Source organism: Crocuta crocuta, unplaced genomic scaffold (assembly GCF_008692635.1).
Source record: "Crocuta crocuta isolate KB4526 unplaced genomic scaffold, BGI_CrCroc_1.0 scaffold64, whole genome shotgun sequence".
Taxonomy (NCBI): Eukaryota; Metazoa; Chordata; class Mammalia; order Carnivora; family Hyaenidae; genus Crocuta; species Crocuta crocuta.
The window spans coordinates 13,305,946-13,326,999 of NW_027530640.1; the positions used below are offsets into that span (position 1 = coordinate 13,305,946).

At 42.7% G+C, this 21,054-nt stretch overlaps 1 protein-coding gene across 4 annotated transcripts in view; it reads left to right on the plus strand.

Moving 5' to 3' along the window:
- Positions 1-21,054, plus strand: part of LOC144235274 (protocadherin gamma-C4) — a 176,380-nt gene that overhangs the window by 8,435 nt on the left and 146,891 nt on the right. The window contains exon 1 of one of the 4 annotated variants that reach the window (XM_077768805.1): positions 2,426-4,847. The exons of 1 other annotated variant lie outside the window; for it this stretch is intronic. In XM_077768805.1, coding sequence (XP_077624931.1) covers positions 2,430-4,847 — 2,418 coding nt within the window. In that variant the 5' untranslated portion in view covers positions 2,426-2,429. Of the gene's footprint in view, positions 1-2,425; positions 4,848-9,595; positions 12,245-15,248; positions 17,688-21,054 lie in introns of those variants that run through there. 2 more of the 4 variants (XM_077768803.1, XM_077768808.1) reach the window with 2 other exon arrangements.

Below are 21,054 nucleotides of genomic sequence, written 5' to 3' on the forward strand. Positions count from 1 at the left end.
CAACAGTCATTGTGCTGTACCTGGTCTTTACAGGAGTTGCTGCCAGAACTCAGCAATGGCCTAGAACCTGGTGCCAGGCAGGCAGAGCTACAATTTTACTTGCCTGTGTGACCTTGTCCTTGATACCTGTGCTCTTCTCCTCACAGTGACTCTGGCCTTCACCCTGCTTCTGTGGGGCTCCTCCAGCCCTCCTTTCAGTCTGGTCTCTGGTCCAAGCCTAGATTTGGAGTTGCTTCTACTTCAGAAAGTGAGATTTTCCCTATCTCTACAATCTTTGTGTGGCTTCAGATATTACAAAATCTTAATTTCTTAAAGTAACTCAAGACCCATCTTTTAACTGGATGGGTGGTGCCTGCAGTGCAACCTTAAATATTACATTGGATTCAAATGTCTACCTGCAAGTTTTAACACTTTTTTGGGTAATATCTTGTTATACATCAACCCTGCTTGGTTTTTTGTTGTTGTTGTTGGAGAAGAAACTCTGCAAGTGCACTTTCTAGTTTTTGTATGTATTTTAATTTAATTCATTAGCTCAGACAGTCCCTTTGGTGAAAAGTTTGTATCTATTAGTGTATATTCTAAAAACTTATATTTTCTGCTGAAAAGTTCTTTCCTTGAAATACTGAAGGAGGTTTGCTGAATCTTTAAGCCTTTGGGCTCCATATACTTGTTTTGAGAAGCTGAGAAACTATAGAATTGGTTACACAGGAACAGATATTTTGTTTCTAAGAACTACTCTTGTGGCCTTTGATTCCTTTATTTCCTTATTTTCTGGATCCTTGTCAGTTGTGTTCATGGGTGGACTGCCAGTATCCGGCCAAATCTTTCCTGAAATGTTAACCTCTGGAATGCAGAGAACGTTTTCCCCAACTTTTGGGTAAACATAAATCACTCAGAGCCTCAGACATTTTAGTTAGTAACCTTTTACTAATTTTGCAATGAGTAAAAGAAGGAAGGCAATCGAGTTTAAAAATCTTGCTATTTAAGAAAATCAGCTTCTCTTGGGGGAAAATTTAAGTGTGATTTTAGGAGAATGCATATTATTTAAATGGCCTGTCTAAAAATGTGATCATGTCCTTTTCAGTTTTGAAAAGAAGAGTATCACAACTTCTTGTGTCTCTTAAATTTGAAGTCTAGATACTCATATTACATTTTCCAGTAAATTCTAAGAGCCCAGTGTTATTTTACTCAAAATGTATTACCTTTGAGTGAATTAAGAGTCTTTAAAAATCTATGTAATACAGAAACTTCATAAAAGTGGTAAAATAAGATTAGGAATAAAACATGTTCTTCAAAATCCCAAGGTTTCCAATATTCAAAGCACAGTGGAAAGGAAATGGGACAGACCAATTTTTAAAAGTCTAGCTTACATTCTAAAAGTTTATTTATGCCTTGGGGTGCCTGTGTGGCTTAGTCAGCTGAGCGACCATCTTTGGCTTAGGTTGTGATCTGGAGGTTCATGACTTCGAACCCCGCATCAGGCTAGCAGTTGTGCAAGCTGCTGTCAGCGCAGAGCCTTCTTTGCATCCTCTGACTAACCCCCTCTGCCCCTCCCTTGCTGTCTCTCTCTCTCTCAAAAATAAAGAAACGTTAAAAGAAAAAAATTAAAAGTTTATTTACTTTATTTTTTTCATCTTCCAGTCAAAGGGCATTTGCTCTTTTTTTTTTTTNCAGAGAGAGAGAGGGAGTCACAGACTGAAACAGGCTCCAGGCTCTGAGCTGGCAGTCAGCACAGAGCCCGACGTGGGGCTCGAACCCACGAACCGCGAGACCATGACCTAAGCGAAAGTCGGACGCCTAACCGACTAAGCCACCCACGCGCCCAGGGCATTTGCTCTTCTATGTGGCTTGAGAAACTGTCAAAAGTTCAAGATATATTAGAGTAGTGGAGGTATGATTTGTCCCCTGTGATATTACATGAATAACAAACAGAAAGCGGATAGCTTGGGATTATGGGGATTCTACTGTATATTGCAATTTAGCAACAGTTAGATGTGATTAATTAAATAAACACAGTATTTTCTCATTCTCAGACATATTTTGTAAAATGCTTAACTATTTCCTTGACAATAAACTAAGACTTAAGGAAAGATAAGTCAGGTTAAAAGAGAAGGGAAAGTTTAAGTATTACCTAGAAGTGTAGTAACTGGTGAGGACTCTGGGCGCCGCTGTTCACCAGTCTGAGAGAGAGGCACTGCTTGCGCGCGCGCACACGCAAACACCCACCCACAGAAGAAAAAAAAATAGCTTCTTGGAACCTCCATTACCGCCAGATTGAAAACAGTCTCCCTGAAGCTTCCTAGACCCTACTTCTGGACTACTTTCCGCTCTGAAAAATCTTATGAAAATTAGGTTAATTTGGGCTTAGAAGAAAAGAGAAACAATATCCTTGGTACCGGACTGGGAGAAAACTACGAAAGGAGAGAGCGATGGTGATTCGGGAGAAGCCCAGCTGCAGTGAGCTGTTTCTGCTGTGCCTCTTTCTGGGGCTGTTGTTGGAAGCTTGGGCTGGGAAGATCCAATATACTGTGCCAGAAGAGACAGACAAAGCTTTCTTCGTGGGCAACATCGCCAAAGACCTGGGGTTACAACCTCAGGAGTTCACAGAGCGCAGAGTTCGCATCGTCACCAGAGGTAGGACGCAGCTTTTTGCTTTGAATCCTCGAAGCGGCAGCTTGGTCACAGCGGGCAGGATAGACCGGGAGGAGCTCTGTGCTCAGAGTGTGCCGTGTCTAGTGAGTTTTAACATCTTGGTAGAGGATAAAATGAAGCTTTACCCTGTTGAAGTGGAAATAATTGATATTAATGACAACACTCCCCAATTTCAGTTAGACGAAGTAGAATTTAAAATGAATGAAATAACTACTCCAGGCACCAGGATCCTTCTGCCTTTTGGGCAAGACCTTGATGTGGGTATGAATTCACTACAGAGCTACCAGCTAAGCTCCAACCCTCATTTCTCCCTGGATGTTCAACAAGGAGCTGATGGATCCCGGCACCCAGAGATGGTGCTGCAGAATCCCCTGGATAGGGAAGAAGAAGCTGCACACCACCTCCTTCTCACCGCCTCTGATGGGGGCAACCCAGTCCGTTCAGGAACCCTCCGCATTCATGTTCAGGTGGTAGATGTAAATGACAACCCTCCAGCATTTACTCAAGCAGAGTACCACATGAGTGTCCCAGAAAATGTGCCACTGGGTACTCTGCTGCTTACGGTAAAAGCTACTGACCCAGACGAAGGATCCAATGGGGAAGTAACATACTCATTTCACAATACAGACCACAAAATAGCCCAGATATTTCAATTGGATTCTTACACAGGAGAAATATCAAATAAAGAATCCCTCAATTTTGAAGAATACAAAATTTATCCAATGGAAATTCAAGCTCAGGATGGTGCAGGCCTCATGGCCAGAGCCAAGGTGCTAGTTAAAGTTCTGGACATAAATGATAATGCCCCAGAGGTAACCATGACATCTGTCACCACTGCAGTCCCGGAAAACTTTCCTCCTGGAGCTATAATTGCTCTTATCAGTGTGCATGACCAGGACTCTGGAGAAAATGGTGACACTACATGTTCCATTCCTGAAAATCTACCCTTTAAATTAGAAAAGTTAGATGATAGTTATTACCATTTAGTGACGGAAAGAACACTGGACAGAGAACTTACCTCCATCTACAAAATCACAGTAACAGCAACAGATCAAGGAATTCCATCTCTGTCTACAGAAACCTACATATCACTGCAAGTGACAGATATCAACGACAACCCCCCTGTTTTTCCCCAGGATTCCTACTCTACCTTCATTACAGAAAACAATCCCAGAGGTGCCTCCATCTTCTCCTTGACAGCCGAGGATGCTGACAGCAATGAGAATGCACTAGTCACTTACTCCTTGGCAGAGGACACCATCCAGGGGGCGCCTCTATCCTCCTACATTTCCATCAACTCAGACACTGGTATTTTATATGCCCTGCGGTCCTTCGATTATGAACAGTTCCGCGACCTTCAACTGAGAGTGATGGCGTGTGACAGTGGGGACCCCCCACTCAGCAGCAATGTGTCGCTGAGCCTGTATGTGCTGGACCAGAACGACAATGCCCCTGAAATCCTGTATCCAGCGCTCCCCACCGACGGTTCCACAGGCGTGGAGCTGGCGCCCCGATCCGCAGAGCCCGGCTACCTGGTGACCAAGGTGGTGGCGGTGGACAGAGACTCTGGCCAGAACGCCTGGCTGTCCTACCGCCTGCTCAAGGCCAGCGAGCCAGGGCTCTTCGCGGTGGGGCTGCACACGGGCGAGGTGCGCACCGCGCGGGCCCTGCAGGACAGAGATGCGCTCAAGCAGAGCCTGGTGGTGGCTGTGCAAGACCACGGCCAGCCCCCTCTCTCAGCCACCGTCACGCTCACTGTGGCCGTTGCCGACAACATCCCAGACGTCCTGGCCGACCTGGGCAGTCTTGAGCCCTCAGCGGACCCTGACTCCTCAGGCCTCACGCTGTACCTGGTGGTGGCGGTGGCCACAGTCTCCTGCATCTTTCTGGCCTTTGTGATCGTGCTGCTGGGACTCAGGCTGAGACGCTGGCACTCATCCCGTCTGCTCCAGGCTGCGGGGGTCGGATTCGCTGGTTTACCGGCCTCGCACTTTGTGGGCGTGGACGGGGTTCGGGCTTTCCTGCAGACGTATTCCCACGAGGTCTCGCTCAGGGCGGACTCCCGCGAGAGTCACGTGATCTTCCCGCAGCCTAACTATGCGGACACGCTCATCAGCCAGGAGAGCTGTGGGAAAAGCGAGCCTCCGCTGATAACTCAGGATTTACTTGGAGACAAAAAGGAAGCATTTTCTCAGGTAAACGTTTTGTAAATTTATCTAGGTAAAAATAATTCCCGAGTTTACTTACCATTCAGTTTTTTGCTACTAACAGTTCTATTTCCCACATATCTTTGTAGATTTCTGTTTACAAATTCTGGGAAATTACCAGTATGTTTATATCCAGGCATAATTATGATTGCCTTTTCATTGAAAAGCAAACTGTAAATTAACTCTAATGAAGGTGATTGGGATGAAGAGTTTTGTGTGAGGTGCTGTCTTGGTTGTGGAAAGAGCACTGCATCAGAAATAAGAAGATATGACATAATATTTTCCTGTTTTCCTTTGGCGAAATAATTTTACTTTTCTGTTTACCATTCTCTTGCCTAGCAAGGATAGGGTTTGACTATAAAAGATCCATCAAAATTTATGTGACTAATAGTGTTTTCAAATTTCTCTCAGTTACAAATACTAATTTGTTCCTAAATTTAATATAGATGTTGTCTGTCAAGGTGGTGTTTTATCTGGGGATATTTGAAGAGGTAAAGGTTGTCTAAAGTAATATTTTTGTTTGTGTTAATGATTATATAAATCCATGTAAGTTGTAAATTTTTGTTCAATATCTTAGCCCTTTGTGTCATCTCTTATTTCTAGATATTATATGTATGCTGAAGAATACATTAGATGTTTAAGTAACTTATGAAATGAGGTAATAAAATGAACAACGGAAATTTTATTGTGCAACTTGAAAAATAGTTTCTAAGTCTCCTGACTTGTATATTATGCCCATAATGGAAATAACTGACAAAAACTAGGTATATATTCCATTTTAATGTGTGTATTAACTGTTCACAGGAAATGTATCATAGATGAGTAAGTCCATGCTTTGATATACTTACTGTGCTCCAGTAAATTAAAGATATATATCAAAGATAAAAAGAAGAAAGCAAAAGCATGGTAAGGCACAAATAAAAGATATAAATGGATCAAAGATGGAAAACAAAGTGGTGAGCCAGGCTAAACCTGTGGGAATTATAGTCTTGGCTTAGATGTAGACATTGAAGATCAGGAGGTTGTTCCAGCCCTTTAGCAGGGACAGAGTGTTCGGGCTAAACAAGGGACCTGAGCCAAACTTGCTACTTGAATCCAAAGTAAGCAGGTTAGCCCCTCAGCTAGTTAAAAAAGGAGAAATTTCATTAAAATGCCAACTACCAATTCCTGTGGTCACAACTTTTTGCAACCTGCAGATCAAGGGAGAGAGGTAGATACAGATACTGGCTTCAGAAAATGACCACTAAATTTCTTGGACTTGAGCTGTGATATTCATAGTATTACAGCTGCACACCATTAAAAGACCTACTTATGGCCTGGGGCCTGGGATAGAAACAATTTAAAAACCATTAGAGACAAAGCCCTGAACTGATGAGAGAGGGAGACTGGGAGAGAAAGTAGAAGAAAAAGAGCAATTAAAAAAAACCTTTCTGGGGTGCCTGGGTGACTTAGTCAGTTTAGCGTCTCACTTCGGCTCAGGTCATGATTTCATGGTTCCGGAGTTTGAGCCCTCCATTGGGCCTTGCTGATGTCAGCACTGAGCCAATAAGAATCCTCTGTCCCCCTCTCTCTCTCTGCTCCCTCCCCTGCTCATGCTCTCTCTCTCTCTCAAATAAAATAAAATGCTCTTCCACACAGACCAAAATGTTGAAACACATTGTCTTCTGGAGTTTGTTGCTGAGATACTTTCAACAAATTATCAATTTAAAGTACCTCCATTTTCTCTCTGATGGCTTTAAAATTTTTCTCTTATTTTTGTATGTCTGAGTGTTGATTTTTATTTTTATTGTGTGTCTGGAGTATATGTTCTATTAATAATATAAGTTATTTCCATTCTGCATTTTCTCAGCTCCTGTTATTTAATATTTTGCCTGTGTATATATCTTACAATTCTATTTATTATACCTCAATAAAGATGGAAAAATTACAAAGCAAACATTTAAAAATAGTAAAAGGAAACAAAAAAATTGGACATTTAAATTTGTACTCCTAAATTACTCTTTGATTACAAATAATCACAATGGAAATAATAACTACTGTAGAAAGGAACAAAAATTTAAACATTATTTAAAATTGTGGAATACAGCTAAAATAGTACTTGGGGGGGCGCCTGGGTGGCTTAGTCGGTTAAGCGTCCGACTTTCGCTTAGGTCATGATCTCGCGGTTCGTGGGTTCGAGCCCNAACTAAAAGCAAAACAAAACATATGATTTAAAATAAGTGAATTTTGGGGCGCCTGGGTGGCTTAGTCAGTTAAGCGTCCGACTTTCGCTTAGGTCATGATCTCGCGGTTCGTGGGTTCGAGCCCCGCGTCAGGCTCTGTGCTGACTGCCAGCTCAGAGCCTGGAGCCTGTTTCAGTCTGTGACTCCCTCTCTCTCTGACCCTCCCCTGCTCACGCTGTCTCTCTCTCTCTCTCTCTCCTAGAAATAAATAAAACATTTAAAAAAAAACAAAATAAAATAAGTGAATTTAGCAAGCCACACAAGAAACAAGGCAAAAAAAAAAAAAAAACAGAAAAAGAAAAAAACCCAACCCCATGTTATATCAGCATCCACTTAATAATAGGAAAAATAATAGGAAAAATAACCAAGATAAGAGTATCAATTATTGATATGCAAACAAGGAAAAATTCTCATGAAAAAGCAATAGAAACAGATAATAAAAGTCATACTGAAACTGGTGGGGAGATATTAAAATTCTGTCAAGTCCAGTGGTGGGACTAATATATAGTAGGCAGATGTCATGACTAAAATTCTTTTTAAATATTTTAAAAGAAAATCCCATATTCTGATTAAAAACAAAGTCTTGGAAAAGGATAAAGAAAAGCAAGAGAGACTGGGGGGAAAATAAAACAACTTGATAAATCAAGCAAGAAGTATGAGTGGGAAATAATATACAGAGTAAAACCATGTATTCTCAAAGACAAAGAACAGATAATCTCTAGAGAGCTGCAATGAAGGATGTTGAACAGTTACTTAATGAGACTTGAAAGGATCAAAACAATGTTGATGAAAAGATTTAAAAAATCTAAAAAAAGTGGAGGCCCTACTATAAAACAAGGTGAGCTGATATCAATTGTTTGCAATTTTTTCCATTCTCAGAGGAATGGATAAAAGTAAAATTGGGGGCACCTGGGTGGCTTAGTTGGTTAAGCATCCAATTCTTGATTTCAGCTCGGGTCATGATACTAAAGTCATGGGATGGAGCTCTGTGTAGGGCTCTGCAGTGAGTGTGGAGCCTGTTTGGAATTCATTTTCTCTCTCTCTCTCAAAAAAAAAAAGTAAAAATGACAAAAGTTCAGTAGGGAAGAAACCCAAAGGCAAACAGACCGAAGTATACAGAAGTGGGCAATCTCACTTAAGAAAGTTGATTTAGAGGCACCTGACTGGCTCAGTTGTAAAATCATATACATCTTGATTTTGATATCATGATTTTGAACCCCACGCTGGATATAGAGATTACTTAAATAAACAAATATATTTTAAAAAGAATTTGACTCAAAATCTTAATTAAGATATTATCAAACCCCACCTACTATATATTTAAAAGCTTTATTTATAGCTTATGACTTAGTAGGGTTTATTTCAGGAATGCAAGGATATTCTAGTATGAGAAAATCTAACAATGCAAAACTCCATATTAAGAAATTAAGGATAAAAACGTATATATTCATTTAGAAAGAGACATAATAAAGCTCTTGAGACTGTTCAGCAATGATTAAAATCTTTTAGCAAACTAATAGTTGAATAAAACTCCTTTAACTTGATAAAGAGTACCTAGCAAAAACTTACAGAACCACCAAAAGCAATCTACAGATTCAATGCAATCCGTGTCAAAATCCCAATGACTTTTTTTTGCAGAAACAGAAAAAAATCCATTCCAAAATTCATACAGAGTATCAAGAAACCTCAAATAATGAAAACAATCTTGAAAAAGAAGAACAAAGAACAAACCTCCTTCAATTTCATTCTGACTCTCACCTCCAAGCATTGGTACTGAGGTTCTAGAAAACCTCTTCTTGACCCATTCCTGCCCTTTAGTAGTCATCTTCAATAATGTCTTGGAAAAGTGCTGACCCCCAGATCTAGACTGGATACCCTTCTTATTGCCTAGTGGTCCCCACCTTTGTAGCAGTTAGCACATACTATTAAAATACTCTATTTACTTTCCTGTGTCCTCTCCTGTCCTGGAAGCTTCCTGAGAACAAGGACTGTGTTCTTCAGGTTCATGATTTCTTTCTCCAGCATCAGTCAGGCAGTGGTGTCAGGTATACAGTAGTCACCCAATTAACTATCTGATAACTTAATCTTTAGAATACAGGTGTTGAAGTTAAATTCTAAGCCATGAAGCACAGAAACACAAAATGTATAGCCTTAGAAGATAAAGTAGCTAATGTTCTAAACTTGATCTTATTCCTTTTGGATATAAAATAAGTTGAAGATACTTGGAGCAAGGGCAGTGGCAGCCCTGATTAATGCCTTGAGTGTTCACTAGTCATACTTTTCCTAGCAACTACTATCAAGGTCACATTTGTTTACACATTCTTATTAATCCTGAGAAAGAGTCTCCTGACTTGAAAGAGATATTTGTAAGGCATGGTAAAACTGTAAGATTCTTCAAAGCAACTTCAAAGTTGCAAAGCTAACAAGCAAGAAGTAACTTGGGTTTCCCTTAGAGGGTGCAGAAATAACTTAAGCCTCTGAGCGTCGCTGTTCACCACCTGAGAAGTGAAAAGGCTGCAACACCTCAGTACAACATTCCGGCTCCCACAGCAAATAGGGCTGGGCATTTGGCCCCCAGGCTTCCGGGCGGAAAAAAAAAAAAAATAACCAGCCCAGCAGCCCAAAATTCTCTCTACAGTGACCTGGGTCCTGTGAAAGCTGGTCCCCACAGACCCTGAGGAATAAAGAGGAATAAAACTGGATGCTGGAAGTTGCCTGGGAGAAAAGATTGCAGCAGAAGAAATGGCGGCTCTGCAAAAGTTGTCACAACGCGGAAGGCTTATCCGGTTGTGCTTTCTTTTGGTGGTTTTGTGGGAGGCCGGAGCTGGACAGATGCACTATTCTGTGCCAGAAGAGATTGACAAAGGCTCCTTCGTGGGCGACATCGCCAAGGACCTGGGGCTGGAGCCTCTGACACTGGCAGAACGCGGAATCCGCATAGTCTCCAGAGGTAGGACGCAGCTCTTTGCTCTGAATCCGCGAAGCGGCAGTTTGATTACCGCAGGCAGGATAGACCGAGAGGCGCTTTGTGCTCAGAGTGCGCGGTGCATGGTGAATTTTAACATACTCCTGGAAGACAAGTTGAATATTTATTCAGTAGAAGTGGAAATAACAGATATTAACGATAATGCCCCTCGCTTTGGAGTGGACGAACTGGAGTTAAAAATCAGTGAAACCAATACGCCAGGATTCCGAATTCCTCTAAAGAGTGCGCATGATGCAGATGTAGGAGAAAACACCCTTCAGAAGTACGAACTGAACCCAAATGACCACTTCTCCCTGGATGTGCGAAGCGGAGTGGATGGGAACAAGTACCCTGAGCTGGTGCTGGAGCTGGCCCTGGACCGCGAAGAGAAGGCTGTTCACCACCTAGTCCTTGTGGCTTTGGATGGGGGCAGCCCGGTCCGATCTGGCACTTCCCGCATCCACGTGACTGTTATGGATGCTAACGACAATGCCCCTGTATTTACACAGTCCGAGTACCGTATAAGTGTTCCTGAGAATATGCCCGTAGGCACCCGGATACTCACAGTGACCGCCACTGACACAGATGAGGGATACAATGCCCAAGTGGCATATTTTCAAGAGAAAAATCCTGGAGAAACCTCAGAGATATTTGAGCTTGAGTCGGCATCTGGAGATATAACAATCATAAAAAGGCTAGACTATGAGGATGCCAAAGTCCATGAAATTGATATTGAAGCTCAGGATGGTCCTGGCCTTCTGACCAGAACAAAGGTTATTGTGACAGTTCTGGATGTGAATGACAATGCCCCAGAATTTTACATGACATCTTCTACCAGCTCAATTCCTGAAGACTCTCCTCCAGGAACCGTAATTGCACTTTTCAATGTATATGACAGAGACTCTGGGCAGAATGCATTTATCACATGTTCACTCCCAGAGAACCTTCCTTTCAAGTTAGAAAGATCAGTGGACAATTACCACCGACTGGTTACAACCAGAGCCCTTGACAGGGAACAGTTTTCCTTTTACAACATCACTGTGACTGCTAAAGATGGAGGAAAACCATCTCTGTCCACGGATGCTTACATTATGCTGCAGGTGGCAGACATCAATGACAACCCACCCACCTTTCCTCACATGTCCTACTCTGCCTACATTCCTGAAAACAATCCCAGAGGTGCTTCTATCATTTCTGTAGTGGCCCATGACCCTGACAGTGACGATAATGCCCGTGTAACTTATTCTTTGACTGAGGACACTCTTCAGGGTGCACCCCTGTCGTCTTACATCTCCATCAACTCTGACACTGGCATCCTGTATGCATTGCGCTCCTTTGACTATGAGCAGTTCCAGGATTTGCAGCTGTGGTTGACTGCATGGGACAATGGGAACCCACCCCTCAGCAGCAACGTGTCTCTGAGCATATTCGTGCTGGACCAGAACGACAATGCCCCTGAAATCCTGTACCCTGCCCTCCCCACCGACGGTTCCACAGGCGTGGAGCTGGCGCCCCGATCCGCAGAGCCCGGCTACCTGGTGACCAAGGTGGTGGCGGTGGACAGAGACTCTGGCCAGAACGCCTGGCTGTCCTACCGCCTGCTCAAGGCCAGCGAGCCAGGGCTCTTCGCGGTGGGGCTGCACACGGGCGAGGTGCGCACCGCGCGGGCCCTGCAGGACAGAGATGCGCTCAAGCAGAGCCTGGTGGTGGCTGTGCAAGACCACGGCCAGCCCCCTCTCTCAGCCACCGTCACGCTCACTGTGGCCGTTGCCGACAACATCCCAGACGTCCTGGCCGATCTGGGCAGCATCAGGACGCCGACCGACCCAGAGGATGCTGACCTCACGCTGTACCTGGTGGTGGCGGTGGCCGCAGTCTCCTGCATCTTTCTGGCCTTTGTGATCGTACTGCTGGGACTCAGGCTGAGGCGCTGGCACTCATCCCGACATCTCCAGTCGGCGGGGGTCGGGTTGACTGGCGTGCCGGCCTCTCGCTTTGTGGGCGTGGACGGCGTGCGAGCTTTTCTGCAGACGTATTCGCACGAGGTCTCGCTCAGGGCGGACTCCCGGGAGAGTCACGTGATCTTCCCCCAGCCCAACTATGCGGACACGCTTCTCAGTCAGGAGAGCTGTGAGAAAAAGGATTTTCTATCAGCACCCCAGTCTTTACTTGAAGATAAAGGAGAAGAAATATCTCAGGTAAACTCCCTTCACAGTATACTTATGAGGTATTGCTAAAATAAATAGATATATTTATTTACTTCGCCGCTTCCATTGTTTACCACGTGTTTTCTGTTTCACATATTTCCTTGTGAATATATCATTTTTAAGGACATGAGTCCTGGTGAATTATTTCTCAGTAGTTCTGAGAAATGTGTGTTTATACTGTGTACGGGGGGAGTGGGGGTTAGAATCATTGTACCATGAGTTTAAATCAGGAGTTACTATTGGGTGAATATTATATTTAGGTTATCAAAGAGCATTGCATTAGGAACTAGTGTATCTGGTTTCTCCTACTTTCTTTCTCCTCCCTGGGCAAATCATCTTGTCTACCTGGATCCAATAATTTTTTTCCTCTCTTAAAAATATGAGGATTGAGGAATGCCTGCCTGGCTCAGTCAGTGAAGCATCTGACTCTTGATCTTGGGGTGGCGAGTTTGAGCTCCATATGGTGGGTAGAGTTTATTTTAAAAAAGAAAGATTATTTTTAAAAAAGGAAGGTTGAATTTTATGTTTACTCAAGTGCTCTAAAATTCAAGGTTTTGTTTTATAATTTAACTTGTGAATAGTGAAACATTTTAGTTGTCTAATGCCTACACTCAGTTGCAATATTTTTCCTTCAGTTTGGCAGTGAGGTCCTTCATTTTATTTGATTCATATGGCCTTCCCTATTTAAAGTATGGAAATTTAGATATATATACTTCACTGTGTTTTAGGAAGGTATGTCATGGTATCTCCACTTAGTTAAAAATCCCACTGACATCTAAAGTAGCTCTGTGTTGGGGTGCCTGGGTAGCTCAGTCAGTTAAGTGTTGGTCTTCTGTTCAGGTCATGATCTCATGGTTCGTAGGTTCGAGCCCTGCACTGGGCTCTGTGCTGACAGCTCAAAGCCTGGAGCCTACTTCAGATTCTGTGTCTCCCTCTCTTTCTGCCCCTCCCCCACTCATGCTCTGTCTCTCAAAAATGAATAAATGTTTTAAAAAAGTAGCTCTGTGTTGGTTGATGAAGTGATTGAATTCTTGTTTGCTCTATAATAAATGGGCAGTGTAATAGTAAACACATTTCTCTTTGATATTTTTATTTTCTCATATCTGGAAACCATATTTACTTTTTATCTTTAAAAATATTATCTATCCTTCAAGGGATTCAGAGGCCATATCAAATAATAGCCCTTAAATATCCTCCGTATACATCTGTCTTCTCAAAGATTTCTTCTCAGAGCAGCTGTTAAAAATATTTCCAGTCCCTCACCTAACCCCAGTCTCCCTCACAGCCACTGTCTTCCTTCCTCATGTTTCCATGTTGGCTTTTAGTATGTCAGTTATGTTTTTAATAATGAAGAACAACAAATACACTAATAGTCTATGTAACTAGGATCACTTTAAATTTTGATTTGGAAGGAATCATATACTGAGTATTGAATTTAATGGTATTATCATCTTTCAAGGTGCTGTGATATTTTACTATATTTAAGGGCATTTGAAAAGAGTTGATCTGAGCCAATGCACTCAGTTGTGTTTATAACTATTAAATAATTCTCTATGAGCTAAAACTAGAACCCACTGTGGAATAATACATCATAACATCTTTACTTCTAAGTAATAAAGTTTAAACTGAGGAAAATTAAAGACAGAGTTCCATTTAGTGTATATAATATCTTTTCACAAGAATAAATACTTTATGGATAAGTTTATAACACTGCATGGTTGAAATGACAAATATATTTCTATTTTTGTGTCTGGAGACGAAAACTAAAACAGAGAGGTTTCTGGAACATAAAACAAAGGTTTATCTCTGCTAGTTTCAGTTGTGGCGTTTAAAAAAACACCCTCACTCTAAATTTAGACAAACTGAACTACTTCCAGTACCCTGAGGTGTGTGATTTCTCTCTTACATCTAGAAGTTGCCATACTGTTGTCTCTCACATCTAGGCCTTTTCCTTGATCCACTCCTGTTTCTTGGGAAAGCCTTTGCTAATTTCCAGGGCCAGGTTGGAGTCCCTCCCATCACCTTTGGTTTCTCCCATTATGGTAGTTGTCTCAGTGCACTGGAATTCCTTGTTTGATTGTATATCTACATAGCTTTGGGCAGGAAGTGGTTATGTTCATAACATTGAATTTTCACATACTGTCTAACACCCAAGTATATGTTTGTTTAATTGAATGGTTTAAACTACAAATATTGAGGGGCGCCTGGGTGGCTTAGTCGGTTAAGCGTCCGACTTTCGCTTGGGTCATGATCTCGCGGTTCGTGGGTTTGAGCCCCGCATCGGGCTCTGTGCTGACTGCCAGCTCAGAGCCTGGAGCCTGTTTCAGAGTCTGTGTCTCCCTCTCTCTCTGACCCTCCCCTGCTCACTCTCTGTCTGTCTCTCTCTCAAAAAAAAATAAAATAATAAACATTAAAAAATGTTTTAAACTACAAATATTGAAACTAAGATGTCAGGCTATCAAGGACAAACTTTAATAAATATAACCTTTAAATATATGGCTGATATTTCCGTGTGGTTTTTAAATTTTGAACATTTCAAAACAGTAATTCCAGCATGTTTGAAGCGATATTGGTGGTCTTAATGCTCTAGCATGACATCCTGGGGAACATGCTTTAATATATAATACTTCAACTGTGTGAAATAGACACCAATCCTGTTACTTGTGATACAGAGGATTTCAGGTGTTGGGAAACTTAAAAATTACTAACTTAAGTTTATCTGAGAGGGTGCAGTAAACCATTAGGCCTCTGAGTGTCGCTGCTGACCACTCGAGGAGGAAAACGGAGCTGGAGAGCTAGTCCACCATTTCCTTGTTCCTAAAAAGCAAAGAACCAGTCAGTCAGACTCGAGAAGATCCGAGCTGCTACAAAGCTCATCCTGTCACTCAACCAGCTCTGTGACCCATAAATTAGGACCATAAAAGGCTTAGTTCCTTGAGAAAAAATAAGATTTGAGTCCATTGTGGGCAGTTGGAGCCACATTCACAGAAAATAATTCACCAAAGAGGAAATGACCAAATATCTGAGAGTCAGACATTGCAGAGGATTGTCCCTGCTATTTGTACTTCTGTGGATGCTAAGCAAGACTGGATCCGGGCAGATCCACTACTCAGTGCAAGAGGAGCTGGACAAAGGATCCTTTGTGGGCAACATCTCCAAGAACCTGGGACTGGAGCCCTGGGAGCTGGCAGAGCATGGAGTCCGCATCGTCTCCAGAGGTAGGACTCAGCTCTTTGCTCTGAACCTGCGAAGCGGCAGCTTGGTCACTGCAAGCAGGATAGATCGGGAGGAGCTCTGCGCTCAGAGCACTATGTGTCTAGTAAAATTTAACATCCTAGTAGAAGACAAATTGAAAATTTTTGAAGTAGAAATAGAAATTAAAGACATTAATGATAATGCTCCTGATTTTCTAACAGAGGAATTGGAATTAAAAATTGGTGAACTAACAGTTCCTGGAACTCAGTTTCCACTTAAGACTGCATTTGACCCAGATGTGGGCATGAATTCTCTTAAGAACTACTATCTCAGCCCCAATAACTACTTTTCTCTGACTGTGAAGCATGTCTCTGATGGGACCAAGTACCCAGAGCTGGTGTTGGAGAGGGCTCTGGACCGTGAGCAAAAGGAAGTTCATCAGCTTGTTCTTATTGCTTCTGATGGTGGCAACCCTGTCCGCTCTGGCAACTTGTACATCCAAGTGATAGTTTTGGATGCAAATGACAACCCACCAGTATTTACTCAATCTGAGTATCAATTAAGTGTTCAAGAGAACTTGCCAGTGGGTACCACGCTGCTCACAGTGAATGCTACTGACCCTGATGAAGGATTCAATGCTCAAGTGTCCTATATTCTAGATAAAATGCCTGGGAAAGTCGCTGAGATTTTTTATCTCAACTCAGTGACTGGAGATATATCAATATTAAAAAGTCTAGATTACGAGGATGCTGTGTTCTATGAAATTAAAATTGAAGCACAAGATGGACCTGGTCTGCTTTCAAGAGCTAAGATTTTAGTCACAGTTCTGGATGTGAATGACAATGCCCCAGAAGTAACAATCACTTCTCTTACTGGATCAGTCCTGGAAGAGGCTACTGCGGGAAGAGAAATTGCCCTTATCAATGTGCATGACCGGGATTCTGGGCAAAATGGGCAAGTCACAGTTTTTGTCCTGGGAAATGTGCCATTTAATTTAGAAAAATCAATAGACCAATATTACCGCTTAGTGACAGCCAGATCTCTGGACCGCGAACAGGTGTCTGAATATAACATCACTCTCAGAGCCACAGATGGAGGAAGTCCCCCACTGTCCACGAACATTCACATCACTCTGCATGTTGCAGACATCAATGACAACCCACCTGCCTTCAGTCAGGCCTCCTATTCAGCATACATTCCCGAAAACAACCCCAGGGGAGCTTCCATCTTCTGTGTGACCGCCCAGGATCCCGACAGCATCCAAAACGCCCACATCACTTATGCAGTGACTGAGGATACCATCCAGGGGGCGCCTCTCTCCACCTATATCTCCATCAATTCTGACACCGGTGTCCTGTATGCTCTCCGTTCCTTTGACTATGAGCAGGTTAGAGACCTGAAGCTATTGGTGACAGCCAGTGACAGTGGGAACCCACCCCTCAGCAGCAATGTGTCGCTGAGCATATTCGTGCTGGACCAGAACGACAATGCCCCTGAAATCCTGTACCCTGCCCTCCCCACCGACGGTTCCACAGGCGTGGAGCTGGCGCCCCGATCCGCAGAGCCCGGCTACCTGGTGACCAAGGTGGTGGCGGTGGACAGAGACTCTGGCCAGAACGCCTGGCTGTCCTACCGCCTGCTCAAGGCCAGCGAGCCAGGGCTCTTCGCGGTGGGGCTGCACACGGGCGAGGTGCGCACCGCGCGGGCCCTGCAGGACAGAGATGCGCTCAAGCAGAGCCTGGTGGTGGCTGTGCAAGACCACGGCCAGCCCCCTCTCTCAGCCACCGTCACGCTCACTGTGGCCGTTGCCGACAACATCCCAGACGTCCTGGCCGATCTGGGCAGCATCAGGACGCCGACCGACCCAGAGGATGCTGACCTCACGCTGTACCTGGTGGTGGCGGTGGCCGCAGTCTCCTGTGTCTTCCTCGCTTTTGTGATCGTGCTGCTGGGACTCAGGCTAAGGCGTTGGCACTCGTCGCGCCTGCTCCAGGCTGCGGGGGCTGGATTGGCGGGCGTGCCGGCCTCGCGCTTTGTGGGCGTGGACGGGGTGCGCGCTTTTCTGCAGACGTATTCGCACGAGGTCTCGCTCAGGGCGGACTCCCGGGAGAGTCACGTGATCTTCCCCCAGCCCAACTATGCGGACACGCTCATTAGCCAGGAGAGCTGTGGGAAAAGTGAATCTTTCCTGGTATCTCATGATTTACTGGAAACGAAAGGAGACCCCAACCTACTTCAGGTAAGTATATTTCTTTATTGGAATATTATAAAGAACAGTTATGCCACTGTGGTTATTATAAAGATTTAATATACATTTATTTGAAACTAAAACAACATGGTAGCCATTAGTTCTGATGTTTAAATAATTTTTTCCTCTCTTCTTTTGGGCCTATGGTAAAAGGGCTCTCCCTGGCCTGGTTATGACTGAGTCGGTGTAGGTAACTAGTTCTGGCCAGTATATTATAAATGGAGGTAATATGTACTTCTCCCTGGGGGAAGTTCTTGTTGGCACTGCAAGAATTTCCAGATCTCTAAGTTATTTTTTGAAATTGTGACTCTTCCTTCTACCTTTATGCTTGAATAACTACACTAAGAGAGAGCCCTACATTGATGTATATATCTGTGCTAAATAGACCTTCTTCATCTTAACTTACTGTGATTTGAAGTTTCTCACTTCAGCCTACTTAGCTTATCCTGACTGATAGAAATAAAAAAAATATATAAATACTAGGTATTTTAGGCTCCAATAAAATGATGCTTAGCTCCTTCCAAGGCAGGCCACACTTTTCATTTCAATGACATAAAAATTATTGGGTAAAAAAAAATGTACAGATTGGTCAAAGGTTTTACCTGGCCTATAGTCCTTACTATGTATACCTAAAGTATGTGTGGGTGTATGTGTGCATTCATACTGATTTCAGCCTTTTGCTTGAAAGTGGGAAGGTCAGCTGCCTAAATTGTTATGAGTCTGGAGTGGCATTACTTGTCCTTTGAGAAGGGTTTTAAAAAATGCAAGGAGATATGTCCCAACGTCAACAGGAGATTTCCAGACCAGCCACTCCAACAATGGAACAGGAGTCCTACAACTCTCTTGAGCCAGAAATTGTTGGCCTGTTTTGAAATTTATGAAATTATTTTCACCCATGAAATCACGTCAGGGAGTCAAACAAAATGAGACCAAATAGATTTCATTAGAATTCAAATAAAGGGACAGCTATCTCCCTCAATATATTAGAAAGAGATATAGTCAAGAGTGAGACATGGGGCCTGAGCAAAATAACTTGAGAGCAGAAAAAGTTATATCTTCACTCAAACATTTGATACAGTACAGGGGAAAAGGCACATAATCTTTAAAATACCTTCTTTAAGGAAAAATCTTTATAATACTAGTATCACTTTCCTCATAAATAGAAAAATTATTAAATGTGTAGTGCTAGGGGAACTTTAGATTCTCAAAGAGAATTTGCTAACATCTAACATATAAAACAAAGCCTACATAAATGTTGTGAAAGTGTACAGATAGTACAAAGGCAGTACAATTTCCATCTGTTGGAATGGATGAATAATGAAAAGTCTCAGACATTTCATTTTCACCAAAAAGGACTTCTATTTTTTTATTTTTTTTAAATGTTTTTTTTTATTTATTTCTAGGAGAGAGAGAGAGAGAGACAGCGTGAGCAGGGGAGGGTCAGAGAGAGAGGGAGTCACAGACTGAAACAGGCTCCAGGCTCTGAGCTGGCAGTCAGCACAGAGCCCGACGCGGGGCTCGAACCCACGAACCGCGAGATCATGACCTAAGCGAAAGTCGGACGCCTAACCGACTAAGCCACCCAGGCGCCCCTCAAAAAGGACTTTTAAAAGGATGGGCAAGGGGCATCTGGGTGGCTCAGTCAGTTAAGCGGCTGACTTCAGCTCAGGTCATGATCTTGCAATCCCTGAGTTGGAGCCCCACATCGGGTTCTATGCTGACAGCTCAGAGCCTGGAGCCTGCTTCTGATTCTGTGTCTCCCTCTGTCTCTGCCCCCCACTGCTTGCTCTCTGTCTCTCTCTTTCCCAAAAATAATAAATATTTTTTTAAAAAGGATGGGCAAAATTTTATTACAACAGAAAGGGGGAGAATTTATAGCAAAAGGAACAGAAAATACAAAATCACGAGGTAGAGAAAACAATGAAAATAACATCTTGGGAAAATAGATAATAGTCTGTTCTGACTAGCGTGTGATATGAATATGGTGGGTGCAGAGCAGCAGAAGAAACCATTACATTGGTATCTAATTTGTTAGTGCATTTGAAATAAAGCTATTTATTTTAGTTACCCAAGATGAAAGATGAGTTCAAGGATCACAGGGTAAGTTCCAAAATGAAGTGTCTAAGGACTCTCAATGCTATCCAAGATTTACTAGTGATCAAGTCAAATTCATTATACTTATTAATGGTATAAAACAGCTGGAGCTGAGTATTCGCATTATGGAGTATTGCATATATATTTATAAAAAAGCACTGATTGGGGCACCTGAGTGGCTCATTCAGTTGGGCGTCTGACTTTGGCTCAGATCATGATCTCGCGGTTAGTGGGTTCAGGCCCTGCGTCGGGGTCTGTGCCTCCAGCTCAGAGCCTGGAGCCTGTTTCGAATTCTGTGTCTCCCTCTCTCTCTGACCCTCCGCTGCTCACGCTGTCTCTCTCTCTTTCTCAAAAATAAATAAAACATTAAAGAAAATTAAAAAAGAAAAGCACTGATTGCATAAAAATAAATAAGGCTTTCTCAAGATTCAGGTGTATAAAAGCATTTGTTCTAAATTGATCACTTCAACAAAATGTCAGGCTGTGCTATACTTATTGGGAAGATTACCTATGTTTAAAAAAGTGAACAATATATTAAAATAAGTCTGGGGTCTTGACTTTCTCTTTTTGCAAAGACTATCTTTGAAAAGTATTACTGAATTGATAAAGTATTAATGGAGAGAGTCAAAATAAGTAAGGTTATGGATTTTACAAAAATGTAAGGATTATAGTTCACTAAAATGTGGATAAAAAGCCAGTAATTTATTTGGTTACACCCATACTAGTCATTGCAGTGTTTATAAATACAGTCGAATCATTAAAGATATTTTTGCCCCCAAAACTGAAAAAAAATGGTTGCATGCCATGTGAAATTCTTTAATATAAAAACAATGTAAAGTGATGGCAACACTTAATGATAAAAGTGATAAGAATAGAAAATATCCAGTTTAGAGGAGAAAAATAAGGGGCGCCTGGGTGGCACAGTCGGTTGAGCATCCGGCTTCGGCTCAGGTCATGATCTGACGGTTCGTAGGTTCAAGCCCCGCGTCGGGCTCTGTGCTGACAGCTACCTCAGAGCCTGGAGCCTGTCTTCGGATTCTGTGTCTCCCTCTCTCTCTGACCCTCCCCTGCTCACGCTGTCTCTCTCTCTCTCAAAAATAAATTTAACATTAAAAAATTTTTTAAAAAGAAAAATAAGCATTTGTTTTTTTACACCAAATAAAAAGACAACATCCATAGATTCAAGAGCTTACCCTTTCTTTGAGAGTAAATGGCTTGGCAACATGCAGTTCTCTCAGACAACCTCCGAGTGCCGCTGTTGACC